This window comes from Aythya marila (genome assembly GCF_965140915.1).
Source record: "Aythya marila genome assembly, chromosome: 8".
Taxonomy (NCBI): Eukaryota; Metazoa; Chordata; class Aves; order Anseriformes; family Anatidae; genus Aythya; species Aythya marila.
This window is the reverse complement of record NC_139049.1, coordinates 27,399,277-27,418,272: the sequence shown is the minus strand read 5'-3', so window position 1 is coordinate 27,418,272 and position 18,996 is coordinate 27,399,277. Positions and strand designations below refer to the sequence as shown.

Here is an 18,996-nt window from a genome sequence, read left to right as displayed (position 1 = left end):
CACATATAATACAGGTGAGAGTGTCAGTGTGTCAGCTCTTATTTCATGTAAGACTGTGATGTTTGAGATTGTCAGTTACTTTGCCAGTCAGATCCCTCACTGTCCCTCTCCCCTTGCCTTCTTTTCCTATTCTTTCTTGATAAAGGGCTGAGTAGCGATTTACAGGTACTTAATGTGCCTGAGTGTTTCATAAATTCAGCTGATAGTACGTTTAGTGCAGATGAAGGATGTACTTTAAGGATAGGGAACAGATGTGTCAAGGAATAAAACATCCTTCTCTTCTGTCAGATGGAAATACTCCTTCTGGGCAAAATGGTTGTGCAGAAAAGCATTGTTAACGCACAAATACTACTTGAAGCTATCAGCTTGGATTTTATCTCTAAGGTGACCTAGAAAACTAAGTTCTGATCTACCCTGAAACATCCAGGAAACATTACTCTATGTGGTAAAACTCCAAGTAGTGATATTGTGACAACATACCCAGATATCTCAAAAAGAATATACATTATTGGTAGCTTCTGATGAGAAATAAGATTTTTTAAAAGCATTTTTAAACCGTATTCATAAGCAAACCTGACAAAGTTGTTTGAAAGGGAACGATTCTATTTTTAAACTGACTCCGGTTTCTGTGATGTTTACACAAAACTTGTATGGAATATGAAGTGCTGAGAGGTAGCTGCAGTAGTTGTATCTCAAGGCTGAGTTGGTAGTGAAAAGAATATAGTTCTAATATCCACTATATTCCTTTTGGGGTGGCTTACAGCAAACACCATACGGGGCTGGCCAGCCTTTCATTATATTTCGGGTTAGACACAAAGTTTTTTAAAGTTTTCCCCAAGGTTTACTTGTACCACAGATTTGACTTACGTCAAAACCTCTGCCCGTCTGGTTATTAAATAATTTGCTCTTTTGCTGGTATTGCAACGTGCACCTGGAGTTAAATGATGCTTTAGCTAGTACCTCAGGTGTTAACTGTTGACCCAAATACATTGGTTGAGAGTTTCAAATAAATTTTCTGTGCATTAAAACAGGTGCAGAATGTTTTTTTTTTATTGCTCTGGTATTTTGTGCAACACTCCCACAACTGTAAGCTCTAAGTTGTAATTAACAGTGTTATGGCTGTCAGCAGGAGGCTTAAAATGCAGACGTCTTTTTGATGCCAAAGTGCTTGAGATCTGTCGTCCTCGTGTTGCAGCAGAGATTTGCACACGACATCTGCTAATGTGTGTGTGATTCATGGCATTCTCCGGGTATGACAGAAGAGCTTTCCGAAGCTGATTGCTTCGAGGTTTAAAAGCTACAATTCTAGTAGCGTAGTGTTTATTTTTTGTATTTTTTTTAAAAAGCCTTTACTTAAAAGTGAATCTTTAACAGTGTCTTGTGCGCATGGATCTAAGTGTACAAGGATATAGAGTGTATGATGGGTGCCCTCTGAAGCTGCAGTATCTGGATTACAGAACTCCAGTGCATAACATCTCACTCCAGTTTGGGGTTTGGGAATAATTTTATTCCTGTGGCAAACTGTGCTGGTGTTTCAAGTCCCTTTACACTTCTGTCTTAACATGAAAACAATCACTGTGAAACTTCTGAGAGGTATGGGAGGTCTCCTGAGTTCCTTTCTGCATTCTGGGTAATGAGGAAAAATCAGAAAGCCTTTTGACAGTTGGTTTCTATGTAACTGCAGCTAAACTTGTTCCCTTAAGCCCGATAATATTTCTCATCTGTTTAATCATCTCTAAGCTGAGCTGCACTTTTACTGGCTTGCCTACTACATGCACAAGTGAAGCTGATAGAGTTTGGTTGATTGTTATTCTGGCAGCCTTGTGAACTACCCGCCTCTCCCCACAGGTTAACTGCAGTCAACAATCCCTGAAATTATTTTAGCTGCAGCTGCAGACGTAGGCAGATTGTTCAGATCTGTTTTCCCTTTACATCTGAGTAATGAGTTGGAGAGTTTAGTTCTGAAGCAGTCCCTTATAAATCAGAACAAGCCGCTGTCCTGCTTCATTTTCTGAGACAGAACTTTGACAATTCTGAGTGAGCAAACAGTGGCCCCAGCCCTTTTACGCTCCTGTATCTGAGGGCACTGCTGGACTTGCTCCCTCGTTTCACCCCTTTGGAGAGTTGTCTTGATGCCAGTTATGCTCAGGGCCTGAATGCACCCTTGAAATGAAGTGGTTGCAATTCTGTCGCTGCTTACTCTGAACAGAGGCTGCATTGTGCGTGCTGCTCCTGCTGCCCCAAGGCCCGGAGCTGCCCTCTCCCCACCTTCCTCCAGCATGGAACAAAGCTGGGGGGCTGTGTGGGGTCATCACAGACGCTGCAACTGGAGGACCCCCACAATGCCCATGTACATTCCTTCCCCTGTGGTCTGGCAGATTTTGGCTGTGGCACTGTTGATGTATTTGCTGTGTGGATCAAACGTGCCTGGGTGCTCTGACTGTACCTGGAGGAGTGTTTTTGCCAAGCCCTGGTGCTGCAGGGGGATGTTCCCACATCACCATCTCGATTCCCTGCACTGCAGCTGTGGGCACACGACAAATCTCATCCGGTGCTGCATCAGCTTCAGACAGAGCTGCAGTACAAACGAGCTGTGCAGCTCCCTTGTGTCTGGACAAAACAGGCTCTGAGAAAGAGAGTAAAACATACACTGCTCTCTGAAATCAGAAGACAAAAAGTGAATTGGGAAACACCGCCCCTTTCAGCTCGGGACGACAGCAGAGCTAGTCAGACAGGAGCGAGATGAACAGCTCTGAAGAAGTCTGCCCTGCGATCAAAAACACAGGCTCAAGGAGGAATAGTGCCCTGGGTGGCCTGCTGGATACACTAGCTGATTCTTCTCATAGGTGGTGATGGGACAGGAGGGTTTTTTCCTCTCTCTCTCGTATCCTCTAAAGTGTAAATCAGGAGGGTGAATTTCAGAGAAAACTGGCCTAAACAGCGTGTGTGTGTGCTCGTGCAGTCATCAGAGGAACTAAGTGCTGAGTGAATAGTGAGCCCTTCCCTTTCCCCTTTCCAAAAAACACACCAAAAACACAGGCTCTGCCTTTTGCTTCTTGAATAACCCAACTTTTGTACGTGACTACCCAAACAACAGTGCTGGGGCTGGCTGTTGTGTTTAACTGCATCTCATCTGTAAAGGTATGGGGAGAGCCCCGCAGTGAATTTTGGAGGAATAGGGAGGGGGTTATGTAGCCTTCTGCAAACAGAAGGTTGTTACAGGATCTGTGTAAGTGCCATGGGGTGGATACCTTCAGGGCAAGTTGTGAGGACCACGTAGGGAGGTGTGAGCTCAAAGGTTGTTTCGGGCAGTGCCAGGCTGTGGACCGTGACAGTAGTGGTTGGGTTTTGTTCTGAGCACAGAGCTGCTCAGGACAGGAGCTGGGGGCTGTTGCCTTGCAGATGGTAGCTGCTAGGCCCAGGGAAAGTCGTACCTGCAACTGCAAAGAGCGTTGTAGGAAGAGGAAAGCCCGGTCCTAGAGTTAGTGCAAGCTGAGCGCTGCCAGGGAGAAATGGTTTGTCCTTGCCTTTATCACAGAGCCCGTCTGGCACTTCTGCTCTTCAAGGGTGGTCATTATTTGCAAGACTTCCATGCTCCATTTGGGACATCAAGGGTTGAATTGAACTGATGGAGCTGGAAACGTGTTCTGCCATACGCAGTGATGGGAAATGCTAAATAACCCGGTGGTGGAGGGAAGCAGTCAGTCAATGTCACAAGCTTAGCACCCAAAACAAAGGGATGCCTTTGGCTTCTGGGCCTCTGTTGTAAAACGGGGCTCAGTCTAACCCCACCCTCTCTCACCTCGGATAATGATAACTAAGTCTTTGCAAATCAGTAGGCTGCTGCAGTGATGGACACCATAGAAATGCCCTGGAGAGAGCGAGTAATTCTGTATTCTGTGCAGGGTTTGGCTGATGTGCAGTAAACATATTCAATGTGTGGTCCAGATGCTCTGCCAGTGAAGAGAAGACAGAAGAGTGACTAGCTGCTCATTCAGCAATCGCTATCTTCAGTGCATTGAATATATGGATCCCCGGGCAAAATGACTGTGGGGCCATGTTATAAGCCAGTGTTATAACTCATGTATAGTAGGCGTGAACTGAGGTTGTACAAAATTCTAGTTCTGGCATGTCCCAACTGCTAAGGATTGGATTTTACAAGCTAAATGTTCTCAAATTGCGCTGGCCTGTTTATTTTGTTTGTTTGGCTTTTTAAATTTTATTTATTTTACTGCCTGTGTTCCCTACGCACGATGTGAGAGATGAATCTATTTATGGACTTGATGCAGAGGGATAATATGTGTAGAGATGAATGCTTGAGGAAGCTAATTGCAGGTGTAAACAGCAATGTTCTCAATGGAGGCTGACCGAACCCTTGCTTAGAGGTGTTTTATTTCTTTTCTTTTTCTTCTGGATGTCTCTAGAATGATCTGCCAGCTAACTGGGAGGGCAGGAGGCAGGGAAAGATCTGCAGCTTACGGTGCCTTTTGGAGATACTGATCATTTCTTGCAACCTCTGCAAGACAAAGGTGGGCTCAGGATTACCATATGACTTTCCCAAGATATGCTAGTTATTGAAAAGAGACTTGTTTTTCAAAGATAAGCCGCACTGATCTGAGGAACGTCTTCCTTGTAACTACAAGAGCTATAAACAAATCTGTAAGTTATGAGGCAACAGCTGAGTACATCACTAGATAATGTGTGGTCAGTTTGACCCTGCTGTCTTAATTTAAGAGGTCATTTTAAGACCGCTATAAAGAAGGGCTTTGTGCTGCCTTAAAGGGATACGGGCAATCTCTAAGAAACGGGCATACTTATAGAGACAATCCCTTTGGCTCAGTTTTTGTTTGGTTGTTTCTTTTTTATTATCTGCGGTGCAGTAAATTAAAACAAAAACAAGTCTGGACTTGGCATGCCTTTGTAAATAAACTGCTGTGTGTGAATTGACAGCTCGTTTGCAACCAGGTTATTTATAACAAAGTTTTTTTTTTTATTTCTCCCACCAGAGAGGTTGTTTTGCTCTATATTAACAAAATGCTTATGGTAACAACTCCCAACCCCTGTCTATGCTGAAGCAGTTACACAAAGGCCTCACAATTTCAATTGTGTCTCTTTGAAAGAAAATAAAACAAGCAAAATTTTAATTTTGCTCCCTGCTGGAGTAGGAGCAGGGATTGCAGCACATGAACTAGAGATGAATTCCTTAACTCTGTTTGCTCCATACAGCTCACCTTACATGCAACCATTCTGCTTCATTCATCTACTCCCACAGAGGAACTATGCGGGGAAGTGGAGTTTTGGGCTTCCACGAGTTTCTTGAAGATCTGGTTTGTGACTAGCCATCTTGCTGCGCCCAGTCACAACCATCTGTTCCTGAAGAAGGTAAAGAATACATGTCCAAGAATGGATTTGGTGAACTGGGATCCCTGTCACATAATGCCCCATCCCTGCTCCTGTTTCCCTTACCTTTTACAGATGATCTCTCTCATTGTCTTCATCGTGGTCAGTTCCCAGATGGAAACACCTCAAGACAAGACAGTAAGGCCTCTGCTTTTTCAGCTGGGATCAGGGGCTTGTGTTATCCAGAGCAAAGAGGCTGGGTGCATAAAAAGTACCTGCAGGCCTTAGCAAGCCAACACTGTAGCTATGACCTGACCCTGGCTTGTATCAGCTGAGAAAAACTGATGTATCAAACTTGTTAAAACTACTTGTCTCCTCACTGCTGTCTAAGTTTTGAACCGGACCTTGTGCAATACAGCCTTTTGTGCATGCTCAGGCAGTTAGGCTAACGTGCTGTGGTGGTGTTGGGTTGCCCAGTTCCTGTGGCTTAGTGTGGTCCAGCAGATAGTTTTGGTGTGAGCACCTTGTCCCACCACCACCAATTTCCCAGAGCCACGAGGGCAAGGAACTGTCTCATTGAAACTTGGTGCTTCAGTGCTGTCAGGCGACAAGGACCCAGGTCAGCACCATTACACCAGCAATTGCCTGTGTCCTGGCTTTTTCTTGGTTCCTGTGAGGTAAGATTTCACCCCAGGCTGGGTTCTTCTCTTTCTTTGGTCACCAACTAGGAGTGACTGGGCAGATGGGCAAGCCTCTGGTTATTTATCACTTGTGTCCTACCCACTGACCTAGGGAGAAGATATTCAGGCAAGCAGTTGCACTCCCCTGGGAGATTTTAGCCCACATTGCAACCTCATCTTTCACATCTGACTCAACATAAAGCAAATCCCATGGAGCAATTTTAGGACTGAGGGTGTCCTATCTGTCTCAACTGCAAGGTCTGTTCTGGTGACAGAGTCTTCATTAACAGAGGGAAGAGGTGACTGGGATAGCTGTGATCTCTTTATGCTATGACCCATGACCACAGTCCTTAGTAATGGGGAATGTGAAACAAAGAGGGCTCATATGGAGAAATTTCCCCCCTCATTCTATTAGTGGGTATTACTGTCAATGGGGAAGGAGGACAGTGACTGATTTTCATGAGGACACCCCCATCTAGTTGATGGTTGTAGTGACAGCATTGGGTGAATCACAATTGCTGCACAGCCCATGCATACAGCAAAGTCATGGTGACCCAGGGCACACAGCAGTCAGAGCCTACAACACTTGCTTGGCCTTTGTTCCAGAATGGAGACATGTGAAGCATCCTCTGATTCAGCTGGGAGAGAATGGGAACCGCTTAACTCTTTTGTAAGCATGGTGATTCAACAGGCACTTGGTCCTCCCAGCCGGGAGCCGAGGCATTGCTTTGGAAGAGCTTTAGGCATCAAGTCTCTTCTGGGCACAGCTAGGTCTGGAGGTGGGTGTCCATCCATTGCCTGCTTCTCTTGCTCTGTGATGGACATCCCCACCTAGACTTCTTCTTTTCACCTCAGAAACTAAGGAAATCATGGTGTGAGTGAAGTTTTGAGTACACGGGGTCTCATTCCCTACTGTGCTTAAAGGCACTGACCCTGTGAGGTGATCTGCCATGGAGGATCTACCTCACGGTGCTGGGCCTTGCGTCAGGCACTGCTGAAGCTCGGAGCTGCGATGTGCTTCACTCCCAGCCCCTCCTCGCCCACTGTGTGTAAAAATCCCTCTCCTGCCTCTCTCACAGCCCGGCCTGGGCCCTGAATATTTCTGTGGGGTGATCTCTGGGTGATCCTGCCCGGCAGGGGGTCGCACTAGGTGATCTGCAGAGGTCCCTTCCAGCGCCGGCTGCTCTGTGATTGCTGGGCCAGTGGCGGCACCTGCCGGTGTTGTGCAGAATATTCTGGATAATGCTGAGAGAAACATCTAAAAACAGCACTTCGGGGCAGGGCCAGCACGGCCCGGGTAGGAAATGCAGCATGATGCGGGTTAATGGGGTCAGAGCAGCGAGGTGCTAAGCGCTGTCCTTTTTCCTGCATGCTGTGGGATGACTGCCAGCCAAGAAAGAACCCCCCCTAGGAAGTTATACAACACCTCCAATGCTCCCTGTTTTCCAGGAAAAACCCTGCATTTTAGCTATTCAGTCAGTTTGTATTGATACAGCTAATCTGCACGAGCTGAGGCCGTGTTCCGGATCTACCCAGACCCTAGGCTCTTCCTTCACTGGGAGCGGTGGATTACCCTGGTTACACTGCGTTCTGGAATAATATTTCCCTCAATAAATTTTACTGCCTCTTCACATGTCGCTGGGGCTTAGGCTGTTACCGCAGTGTGTTTGCGTCTTAATTATTGTTTCTGGTAGTGCTGCCAGGTGACTCGAGCATTTCCAAATAGAAGAGAAAGAGCTGCTCCGTGCTGAGCGCCTCGCAGGCCGAGGGGCAGGGGATGGCTAAAGGCTAGCAGAGCGCTCAGCGATGGGGCAGAGCTGCTCTCTGCAGAATAACATAGGCTGAAAGTTTTTACTTTCTGCTTCTCAAGGCCCAGGATATCACCATTAAAAATCAGTGTTTGTGCCAGCTAGTTGATATTTAGTTTTGTTTCCTATAGAGGTAAGGGGGGAATTTCTCCCTTTGTGTAATGTCTTGTTCCCATTAACAGATTCTGAGGACACTGACCAGTTTTTCAGCCAAATTTGACAGACAGCTATTAACTTCTGGTGATTTAAGACACTGCCTTACTGAAGAGAAAGACCCCCATGGGGTAAGACTGGCAACCTCCCTGTTTGGTAGACCTCGGGGCATCCGTGGTGGGCAGAAAGGCGGAGAGGCACTGCAAATGAGACTTCGTACTGCTGCTCCCAGAACTGCCTGTTCCACCCCTACATCTCACGTCTGTTATGGAGAGCTGCTGCCCTCCCACCAAATATACAACATGCACAGCATTTGCCAAAAAATAAAGTCATGCCCTCCTGTCTTGACTGTTTCTTTATTCCATGGGGTAGCACATGTTATTAAGGGGATGGATAAAATACTGTGAGTGAAGCACTGTGCTGCAAGACGAAGATCTCTGTCCTCTAGCAGCAGCATGCTCCTCAGGAGGGACACAGCGAGGCGCCAGCTCAGTAGCTGTCCCTCTTCCTCGTGCTAAACCTCCCCTCTGGGTGTGCTGTGAACAGGAGCGATTTCCAACCAGCTGTCTGAACGGTTTATTCCGTGTAAATCGCGTGGGTCCGAATCACCCCTGTTTTGAGCTGTGTCACAGGCCTGTGTCGCCGCACCTGTGCCGAGAGCAGCAAGCGGGGCAGCGGAGCGCGGACACCCCGCAGCCAGCAGCGGGCTGGTGCAAAGCTGCGCATCGTGGCTCAGCCTGCGCTCGCCTGGAACGAGGCCCAAGCTAATAAACCCGGCTAGATTGCTTCCAGACCCGAGCTGGGCCACGAGGAGCCGGCGCAAATGTCACTGCTGCTGCTGCTGCAAGCTCTGCTTGCTCGGAGCCAGCCTCAGCGCCTCGGCCGGAGCGGGCCAGCTCCTTAGGCACCTGTAGGGCTGCAAGGGGACGGTGTGGCAGGGCCGGGCGCTGTGTGCCTCTGACATCTGCTTGAGGCCGCTGCCAAGGCTGGGAGGCTGTGGCGAGGCTGCTCCCCCGAGCACGGGACGCTGGGGGTGACCCCAGCAGAGGGGTCCCGACCCCTCAGGGCTCGCCCCGGGGAAGGGGGTCCCGCTGTTCCCCTCGCCCCCCTTCCCTTTCCCAGCGGGCGGCCCCCGCTGTCAAAGCCCCGAGGGGGCGGCCCCGGCGGCACAGCCCTCCCCCTGCCCGCCCCGACCGGCCCGAGCCGAGGGCTGGCCCCCACCACCACCACCACCACCACCACCGCCGCCGCCGCCGCCGTGTAATGGCCCGGGCCGCCTTCCCTCAGGCAGCCGGCCCTGCGGCGGGGCGGAGCGGCTGAGCCCCATGAACCCGGCACGGCGGCGGCTGTGGTGGCAGCGGGACGGGGCTCGGGGGCGGCGGCGGCGGAGGGAGGCGGCGGGCAGCGCGTCCCCAAGGGCGGCCCCTGCCAGGTAGGAGCGCGGCTGTCCCCGGGGCTGCCCCTCACGGAGGGCGGTAAACACGCGGCGTTCCCCGGGCGGCCGGGCTCCCCCTTCCCTCCCCTCCCCTCCCGGCTGCTAGGAGCCCGGCGGCGTTGCCTAGGCAGGGAGGGAGGCAGGGCAAGGCGGGCAGCCGCCCTGACGAGCCCGGGAGGGTTCAAAACCCTCCCCTCACCACCGCCACCGCCGCCGCCGCCGCCGCCGCCGCCACCTCGGGGGGTGAGGTGGTGTGAGGAGAGCGGCGAGGGCCCCCCCCGGCCATGCACTGCGAGCTCGCAGCGGGGCAGAAAGGCAGCTCGGGCCGCTTGGAGGTGACGGCTAAATGCCAGGGAGCTCCTCCGAAGGACCAGCCGCGAGGGATTTGTCCCGGCGCCGGTAAAGCTCTCTTGAATCCTCAGATGTCCTTGAAGAGAAGCGGCAGCACCGGCAGCGAGCGAGCGGAGCCGCAGCAGAGCCCCCCTGAAATGTCAGCGCCCCTGCTAGACTTCGTCCCCAAAAGACCCAGCATATTCGAGAGGATCCCGATCCTGCCCAGGGCGCAGGAGCTGCGATGCGCTAGAGGCTCCAAAGATTATTTCCAGCAGCAGAAACACCAAAGCGTGAAGGGTGAGTCTTAAAAACGCACGACCCAGCCACCACCGCCACCAAAGCGGCACCCACCAACCCACCAGAAACGTTTATCGAGCTCCTTTGTGTGTGTGTGTGTGTATGTGTGTGTGTGTTTTGCTGTCTTCCCTTTTGCTCATCAGGCTGCTTTCTAACTCATTTATTGAATGCTGCAAACTTTCAAACATTTTACTTCCATGCACCTTCCCTGGGCAGGACGCACCGGGCTGCCTTTTTGCAGATGGGCAGCACATTTTCTCAATATTCCTTAAGAAATCCTGAGCCCAGCATCTCCCCTGGTCCCACTGAGTGGCCGCTGCCCGGTGCGGCTGCTCCGTGGTGCCGGCGGTGGCTCCCCGGTGGTGCCCAGCACAGGGCTCGGCTGCGTGCATGGGGAGCGTGTTCGCGGGGGTGCCTGGCTGACAAGAAATGCCTGCTTCTTACTCAACGGTTTCACCACGGTTGCTTGGATTTACGGTTTGTGTTTTCAAGGAGGTGTTGCGAATGTTGGATTCGGGCGGCGAATCCTCGGGCTCCGGGATTCCTGGTGCCTGAGAGGCATGGCGTGAGGTCAAGTTCTGCTGGTTTAACAAATGCCCAATTTTCATCTGTGCGTTGTTCAAGAAGTGGTATAGAAGTTAGGTCAGGAATTGCTCGCTAAAGTCTGCTACCCTTTTGAGCTAGAACTTGCTAATTGAGCTAGAATTTGTTAATCAAGGTTTAGTTTTAGAATAATTCCTCTGAGGAGTCGCTGGATGGATTCTGAGGAAATTCAAGCATTCCTTTGCGCTTCAAAGCCACTTGCAGAGACCTACGTGCACCTAAGTTATTAATATTAAGGCAGTGTTTTCTGTAGTGTTAACAAGGTAGTTCTTCTGTTTGCCTTCTCGGTTCTTTCCCATTCTTTATTGTAGACATGTAGATGCTGCTACCTTGTTGGGTTGAGACAGTTCCCACTAGGATTTTTTCAGTGCATCCCTTTCTTTCCATCCTGAAGAATAAAACGGATCGTGCGCCCTTGGACTAGTAACATTTTCTTTTGTCATCTTGTTACCTAGGGTGATGGCACCCTTCATTGCCATGAAGTTATGTTAACAAACACCTCGGTGTGTATTAGGTCTGTCCTGCAAACTGTAGGACGTGTTTGTCCATCACCAGTGAGTACAGAGTGGAGCAGCAGGTTATAAATTACCTTTTTTATTTTTCTGTTTGTTAATACTGCAATTCTCACTTCCTTATTTTTTTTTTTTAAAGTTTCTTTGTGTTTGGCAAGGGACTGTTACACAGAACCAGATTTGGAGGGGACAGATGGAGGGAAGGAGGATTCACAACGTACGACGGGACAGCTAGGAGCTCGGGTACTGCTGTGCTGCTGCCTGTAGAAGGAACTCGTGAGATGTTCGTGTTCCTTTTGGTCCCAGAAGTGAGGTTGTTGCCACTTCACTTGGGTTCACACTGGCTTAAAACCCGACCTGTGCATTGTCTTACTCAAATGGACTGTTGAAGCACTTTCTTTTTTCCCTCTCCATTCTCTCCCCCCCCCCCCCCTTTTTTTTTCTTTTTTCCTTTTTTGAGCTACTTACTCCTCTTTTCATCCATATTCCTCTTGTGTCTGTTGCAGAGGGTAGGGATATAGGGGAGAGAAGAGTAAAAATGTAATTTCCACTTAGTTGGGACTACTTAAAACGGATGTAGGTGGGCACTGGGAGAAGGATGCAAATTCATCTTGTCTGACTGAATTCTCCCTTTTTTCGACTGGGGGAAAAACAAAAAGTGTTGTAAGCTTTGTTGCTGTTTTTTGTTTAACGCATTTTCTGTCCAGGGTGGTACCTTGTGGTTGCTTCAGCTTATGCATGGCTTGACTCATGGGAGTACGTAGGAGGTCCCCATGGCCGGGATTGGGTTCGTTTACTGAGCGTGGTGATTTGATGGATGACACTGGATTTTTCTGAAGACGGCAGTGCTGTTTGTTTGGTTGCTTTTTTTTTTCCCCCCTCCGAAAATATTTTCAAGAGAAGCTAGGGAAGATAAATTTAGGGCTAGATTCTGACCCCAAACATGTGGGCTGTCCTTCTGGCTGCCCAGCAGCAGCATGTGGGCAGCGGGGAGCTCTCCCACCAGATGCTGGGAGCTGCCGGCCCCTGCTCAGAACCCAGCGCTTCTGAGTCAAGTGTGCTGCAGGCAGCGCCGCAGAAATAACTGAAGTCACTCCATTACTCACTGTGATCTAACCGTAAAATCAGAGCTCTGGGCATCACAAGTGAGCTCTGCTGCTGTTGGGAGAGCCACTGTTCTTTCAAGGAGTGGTGCGAACCATCTCCCAACACCAGCGGTTCTGCCGGGGAGATAAAGAAGAGGGCCAAGGATAGCTGTACGTAGATGTCAGATAACAAGATAAAGCTAAGGAGTGGGAATGAGGGAAGCATTCACGTTTACCCTGTCAAAGGTTCTGAGAAGGAAACGGGTGACAGCTTGATTTCAGATCATCACGCTGTGCGTCTCCTGCTCTCCAGCCCCAGCGTACCGCGTACCCAATAATTCCTCCTGCAGTCTGGGTTGGATTACAGAACGCGCCTCCTGCTTTTGGTTTATCCACAGTTGAAAGCTGCAAGTAGGGAGAGAAAAAGACTCCCTTTAACAAGAGCAAAAACGATTTTTATAGTTGCCTGTAAAATTATATTTTTTTCTAAACACATACATACATATTTCAAAAAAGAACGAATCGAAATGATGCGCTGCCCTGTTAATAACATGAGCAGCTTTGAAATAGTCACAATGGGGAAAAGGCATCCTGCTGGGGTAGTGTCCCTGCAGCGTTACTCCAGTGCTTCACGGTGTTTCGGATGGATCCTGCAACGCTTCCGTGCCTGAGCAGGGCTTTCTGCATCAACAGCCAAACAAAAACTTGAGGGGTGGTGGGAGGATTACTCTTGGGAGTCAGATCGTTTGGCGCTAAGCCTTGTAGGATGGAGCTGTTGTTTGTTTACCAGAAATATCAGTAGTTTGGAATTGTACTTCATGTTTTGTTCTGTTTGGGAGCTGTTTATTTTAAACACCCAGTTTTCACCCAGCCTCCCCCTTCTGGTACGGTTGGCTGTGATGCACACCAGGCATTTCTTGATCATTGGTTTCCCCGTGTGTCACCAGGCTGAGTATTTGTGCCCAGACAGTACTTAGAGGAATTCATGGTCTGCGTGGCATAGAATAATTGTACCAAGAGGTATGACGTGTATTTTACAGTGCTGTCCTGTGATTGTGTGGGTTTGATCCTGTTTCATTGAATTTTGTGCTAGGACATTACCATTTTGAAAGTAACACAGAACAAAATAATTGTTGTCAACAGGAAAGAAACTTGGGGGAAAGCAAGCTTTAGTGGTGACAAAAGAGCAATCTATAAAGATGTCAAATCTCTTTTTATTTTTTTCTAAATGACATTGATTATGGTTGTTACCAGGAAACACTTCTCCTTTTCATTCTTTTCTAGTTTCGTTCGGTGTATCTAATTCATGACTCAGTAGAAATGACGAGATTTATCCTGTTGGTTGTGCCACTGGGAAATCAGCCAAATGGCCCAGACCTTTGCAGTAACCACTTCAGATATTAACTTTCAGTGGGCAAAACAATAAGCTGTTTGGATTGCAGTAGCTGGATATTTCCTTGTTGAGAGTATTTATTATTCAGACAAGGAGAAAGTTGTTTTTTTTTTTTCTTTCTTTTCTTTTTTCAATGTAGCCACGTTTGGCAAACACACAACCAATGTATAAGGGAATTAATTTTCTTCTGCTGTTGAGAAGGTGCATTAAATCTTGCCACTGCAACCGCCTGTGCCTACTCCCTTGGTTAGCAGGACAGTGCTTGCCTAAGCAGCAGCTCATGCTGTTGGGATCTTAAGTAAAAGCATATGTTTGGGTTGTATGACTTATTAGGTGTATTGGCCGGTCTTGGGCCTGATTCTGCCATTTTCTTTTGTACACCTTGTCTGTGCTCACCTAAATTATCCCACTGAAGCAAATGGGACTGTCTAGGGCTGATAAATATCTGAGCTAATAAGGAGACAGGGAGTGGTGATCACTGGTACAGTGATCCCTAAACTTCCTATTTTATATAGAACTGTAGCACTGCTTTTTTTTTTTTTTAATTTTCTTTTTCACTGCAGTTCACTTACAAGCCTGCTTGTTGTATTATGCATTTGCATTCTCCCCTACAAACAGGAATTTAAAGGTTTATTGGAACTGAACTCGCGGTTACACAACTCCTTTTTATGTCTTTTTTTTTTCTTTTTTCCTGATTTCCCTGCTTTGTAGGGGGAGAAAGGGGAGGAAGCTTCAAATTGGAGAATGTGTGCTGAAAATCCATTTGGGTTAAATTGTGACTGTCCCCTCCTCTGTTAAACTGGCTAAAGTGCTTACTCATTTTGAATAGGAAAATAACTTTCGGTTACTTGCTGCTGACGGTTCTTCTAGTGATTTGTGTTGCAAAATCAGAGTCTCTTGAATTGAAGATGACCCTTTCATGGGATTAATTTAAAAGAGGTTTAGTTGCATCTAGTAATTAAAATCTTGTCATTTAGGGATTGTTAACAGAGAACGTTTAGTGAATACAAAGCAGGAGATCTAATGATAGACCTACTGGATAAAGACATTCAGTACTTGTTAAAGCAAGAAAACCCTTCTGCTTCAGGGAAAAAAAAAAAAGCTGTTGGAAAGAGGAAGATAATAAATGTTGCATCTATCTTAATACTGTGTAGAATTAGTAAATAATGTCAGATTACAGGAAATGAGTCTGATCTGTGGAAGAGATTTTGTAACTTCTTGAGTTTTACTTGATGAAATAAAAGCAAATAAGAAATTACTTACTCTGGCTTTAAAATGGCATAAAAATGTGGCTTATTATACACTCTGCTGAAAGAGATGAGAAGAAAAAGACCTTTTCCTTTCTTCTTTAACGGGAAGGAAAAGTTTAAAACCCAAATCTGCGTGTCACTGTGTTCCTGTCAGTAGCCTTATCTTCTACAAATACTTGGGACTCCAAACATTCTCAATGATCTATTCAGCTGTATCTAAATGATTGCTTGTATGCTAGAGTTCAACCCTGTAAGCACATAAGCTGTTGAAGCATACGCTAAGGGGTTTTAGCAGATTTGAAGTTACATTCTGGAGGTGCTGGGAGATTCGATCGAGCAAAGCTGCTAAATGTAAAGTGAGTGTCTTCTGGGAGATGGCACTTCCTTATGGCAACAGAGCTTTATTTCACTTCCAGTGAGCAAAGATGCTCAGTGTGTTGAATAGGAGGGACAAAATTTTACTCCAAATGATTAAAATCAACAGGAGTCTTGCCACGAACTTCAGCTGGGTCAGTATTTCAATCCTAATATTACAGAAGTCCTTTATCCTGTGTACAGGGCAAAGCTTGTAGAGCAAATAACAAGCTTGTATTAAATCCATCTGTAAGCTCCGAAGCAGAATAATGTATGGGCTATGTACGAAGGGAAATCTGGACTTATTGTGAATGTAATTTCCGTGTTCGGCACCATGATTAGCATTATTCCAGAAACGCGAAGCTCTGCCGCTCGGTGATCTGAGAACGTTGAAGATGCTGATGGCCAGGTAATTGGAGAGGGAATACAGACGTAAACCGCTCCGCGCTGTGCCCCAGGTTTCTATCATTATATGTCAACAGGCTTGAACAAGGCATGCAATCTAGTAATTATTTCACAGTGCCTGAGAACTGCTTTTAATAGAGCGTTGTTTTTGTTTGCTTTTTTTTTTTTTTTTTTTTTTTCCCTCAGCCACCAAGCGTCGTTTCCCAGCACACTGATGCAACTCAAAGAATACAGGGTTCCAGCGCAAGGGCAGTGCTCGCTCGCTGTGGTACAGCGTAATCTGGCTCTCCAAATGTGCAAACAATAGCAAAAGTATGTGTTTCTGAATATGGCACAGCTGTTATCTTCTCCCGAGAGCAGGGAGCGTTACAGTGACACAGACAGCACGGCCAGTTAAAACCACTCATGCCATTTTATTGCGTTTAAATGGGGCATGTAAGAAAGCAAGGGCCGGTTCTTCCATCCAGATAAGTATCGGGTCCTGCTACTGCAGTGCTACCTTTCTACACGGCCTTTGAAGAACAGAGGCAAAGAATTCCCCTTTTCCCTTCCCCTCCTCTTACGTTTCTGGCACCCACTGTGTGAAATCTCGGCTGGAACCTGAAGCTTTCTGTTCTCAGAATCTGCGCTTCACCAGTAATCTGGAACAAGGATTTTTTTTTTTAATTAAACCTGGAACAAGGATTTTTTTTTTTTAATTTCAGTCATTAGTTTGGATATATTAAATGACTGTTAATCATTAAGGCTGCTTGTAGAAAGAAGACTACTTGGAAAATAAAAGAAATGTTGCCAGAGCTACTATAGGAAATAGACGCAAATTCTGTGTTTTAGGTTATTTTAAGGTTTTGTGTGTTTAGGAATTGCAAGGTTGAATTTAGTCAAATCATCACAAAGTGCTTGAGCTCCCTCTTTCTAACAAAATATTACTTTATTTTATTTTTTGTTTCAAGCAATTGTATTAGTCTAAATCTAATACTCATGTCTGACTTTCCTATCATTATGTCTGAATGTATATGTGATTATTTTGCATAGTGGACTGGTAAGGAGCACTGTAATTGAATCTACGCGATCAAATTTATTCTAGGGGTTAAACAAATGCAAAACATCTTAAACTGCTTTTGATTCTGGCATTACATGCATGATAAGAAGAAGGCTTTGTGAGTGCTATAGCATTATCAATCTTTTTAGATTGAGAGAAAAGCAAATACATTCTTACACGTGTTTTTTTTTCTTCTTTTCATATTTAACCAGAGGGAAAAATGACACTAAGGCGACATCATCAAATACTGTAAAACTAATTTTTTCATACAGATCTCCATTGTTGTTTTAAGTGCTTAAGGGGCTGGCTGGTTGGTTTATTTTGGAACTTGCTGAACTATATGAAGTGTGTCTCCAGGGGCCTGGTATTTTAATACCTAGAAGGTTGTATAACAGTAGATGATGTATTTTGCCTGCCTTCCTATGTTGTAAATAAATTACATGTGCCGGCTTGGGAGAGAGTATCTGAGGTGTAAATCAAAGGCTAATATAAGAGGGAAAAAAAGAATTAAGTGATATTTTGTGACTGATTAATTTTATTTATACATTTATCTGTAATCAAAAGATTTAAGAGCAACATTATGTGTAACAATGTTAACACGAGGCGCTTTCCAAGAAGAGGTAGAGGGTCTAGTGTTGCTTTAAATAAAGTGCTGTGATTCATTGCTTTTTCACAATTTGCTGTGGTTAAGTTGCTTAAATACTGAAGTCAACAATCCCCATGGCAAAGAAAGATAATGTGATTTTAAGCATATTGTAAAATTGAAATGTCATAGCTTCCAGTCTACAATCCTAGCTAAGTCTTGCTTGTAATAAAAGGAAAATACAGATTTGTGTGTCAGTTTTTGGAGCACAGGCTTCTTTGAGTTTAAAGAATCATAAAAGTGCTTCAAACAAGCCACACAAAAGTTTATTAATATGAATGTTTTGCTAAATACTGCATGCTTAATGCAATCCCCATTCCTTTATAATAAGTTTAAATATTAATTCTTTGGAATGCTAGATGCCTAAAGCTAGATAGAAATGCTGTGCAGTTTCAGATATCTAGGAGTGGGCTTGTGAAACAGGATATTTAACTGGGAGAGATGAGTAGCACATTTCAGAGTTATTAGGGCAGAACAACAATGCAAGAGGATGGCTTAAAAAAAAGTTATGTTTTCTGTGCATGAGGCTTAAATACCTTAGACTTATTTATTTGAAATACAAGAGTAGATTTCCTATGTATGGAGGCTCTAGATTGCATTTTTTATCGTTATTTTGCTTTACTTCTCTTTACCCGCCTGCCCCTCTCTGAAGCAGCTGGCTTTGATTTAACCTGAATCCTTCGCAGAGCCCAAATGATCAGTCACTGCTGATGACTGCGTGTTGTGTTCTTTGCTGGAGCATCTCCACAGACTGGATGCATAAGGGAGAAAACCAAATAGGCCAGGAAAAGTGTTGAGGAAAGCAGCAGTTTGCCTTCGTTTCACCCCAAAACAGATCTCTTCAGTTGCTGTTCACTTGTGTAAATCCTGCCTGCCTCCCAGCCCCTGTCTGGGCTGGGCAGAGAAGGGAGAGTTAAAGTGAGAGCAGATAAAAAGAGGAGATCTCTGTTTTATTTCCCACTGTTTTCCAGAAAGGATTTAGCTCCTAACTCCTGCTTTGCCCTGCTGCTTCCCCTGAAATTGCTGGGAGTTGGGCCATTGACTTCAGGAGCAGGCCAGGACTGAATGCTTGTGAAAATGCCATGCACAGAAGAGCAGCACAGACCAGAAGATCCAAGTGTTAAACCTGCTCCCGGAGAGAAAAGTGCAAGCAGAAACAGCCCAGTAGCTCAGATGCCAAGGTCAGACAGTCAGAACAGCATGTTCATCTGTAATTTCCCTTCCTGTTCGGGATCCCACGTAGGTCTAAGGTCGGTGCGATCTGCTGTCTCCCATGAGGCAGGCAGAGAAGTGGTGAAGGCAGACAGAGAACACAAAGACTGTGCCAGCAGCTGGCATGGCCAAGGGGATGTAAACGTTTGGGATGAAGAGGGTTAGGGTGCTTGGACTCCGTTCTAGGCCGTGCCATTTACTTGCATTGTTCAGGGGCAAGTCTGTTTATTATTCAGGACATTTCTTCAGCAAGAGTGTAACGGAGTGTGGTGTGGAGAAATACAAGCCTGCTCTGGAGCCAGAAGCAGTGCAGTTGTGTTGGCACGCCATCAGGGCCAGCTGAATTTTCTCTGCTGAGGGACAGGCTCTGGTGCAGGTGGTGTGGCTGTGTGCTGTTTGAGGTTGGACCTGGTGTTATCGCGGGATGCCACACTGCAACGTCTGCGGCGCTTAC

At 46.5% G+C, this 18,996-nt stretch overlaps 1 protein-coding gene across 3 annotated transcripts in view; it reads left to right on the top strand.

Annotated features, from left to right (window-relative positions):
- Positions 1–9,269: 9,269 nt before the first annotated feature.
- The window catches only part of GLIS1 (GLIS family zinc finger 1), a 188,823-nt gene continuing 179,096 nt past the window's right edge, over positions 9,270–18,996 (top strand). For 2 of the 3 annotated variants that reach the window (XM_082765692.1, XM_082765691.1), the window contains exon 1: positions 9,270–10,046. In XM_082765692.1, the coding sequence (XP_082621818.1) occupies positions 9,701–10,046 (346 nt within the window). In that variant the 5' untranslated portion in view covers positions 9,270–9,700. The remainder of the gene's footprint in view (positions 10,047–18,996) is intronic. The other variant, XM_082765693.1, reaches the window with a different exon arrangement.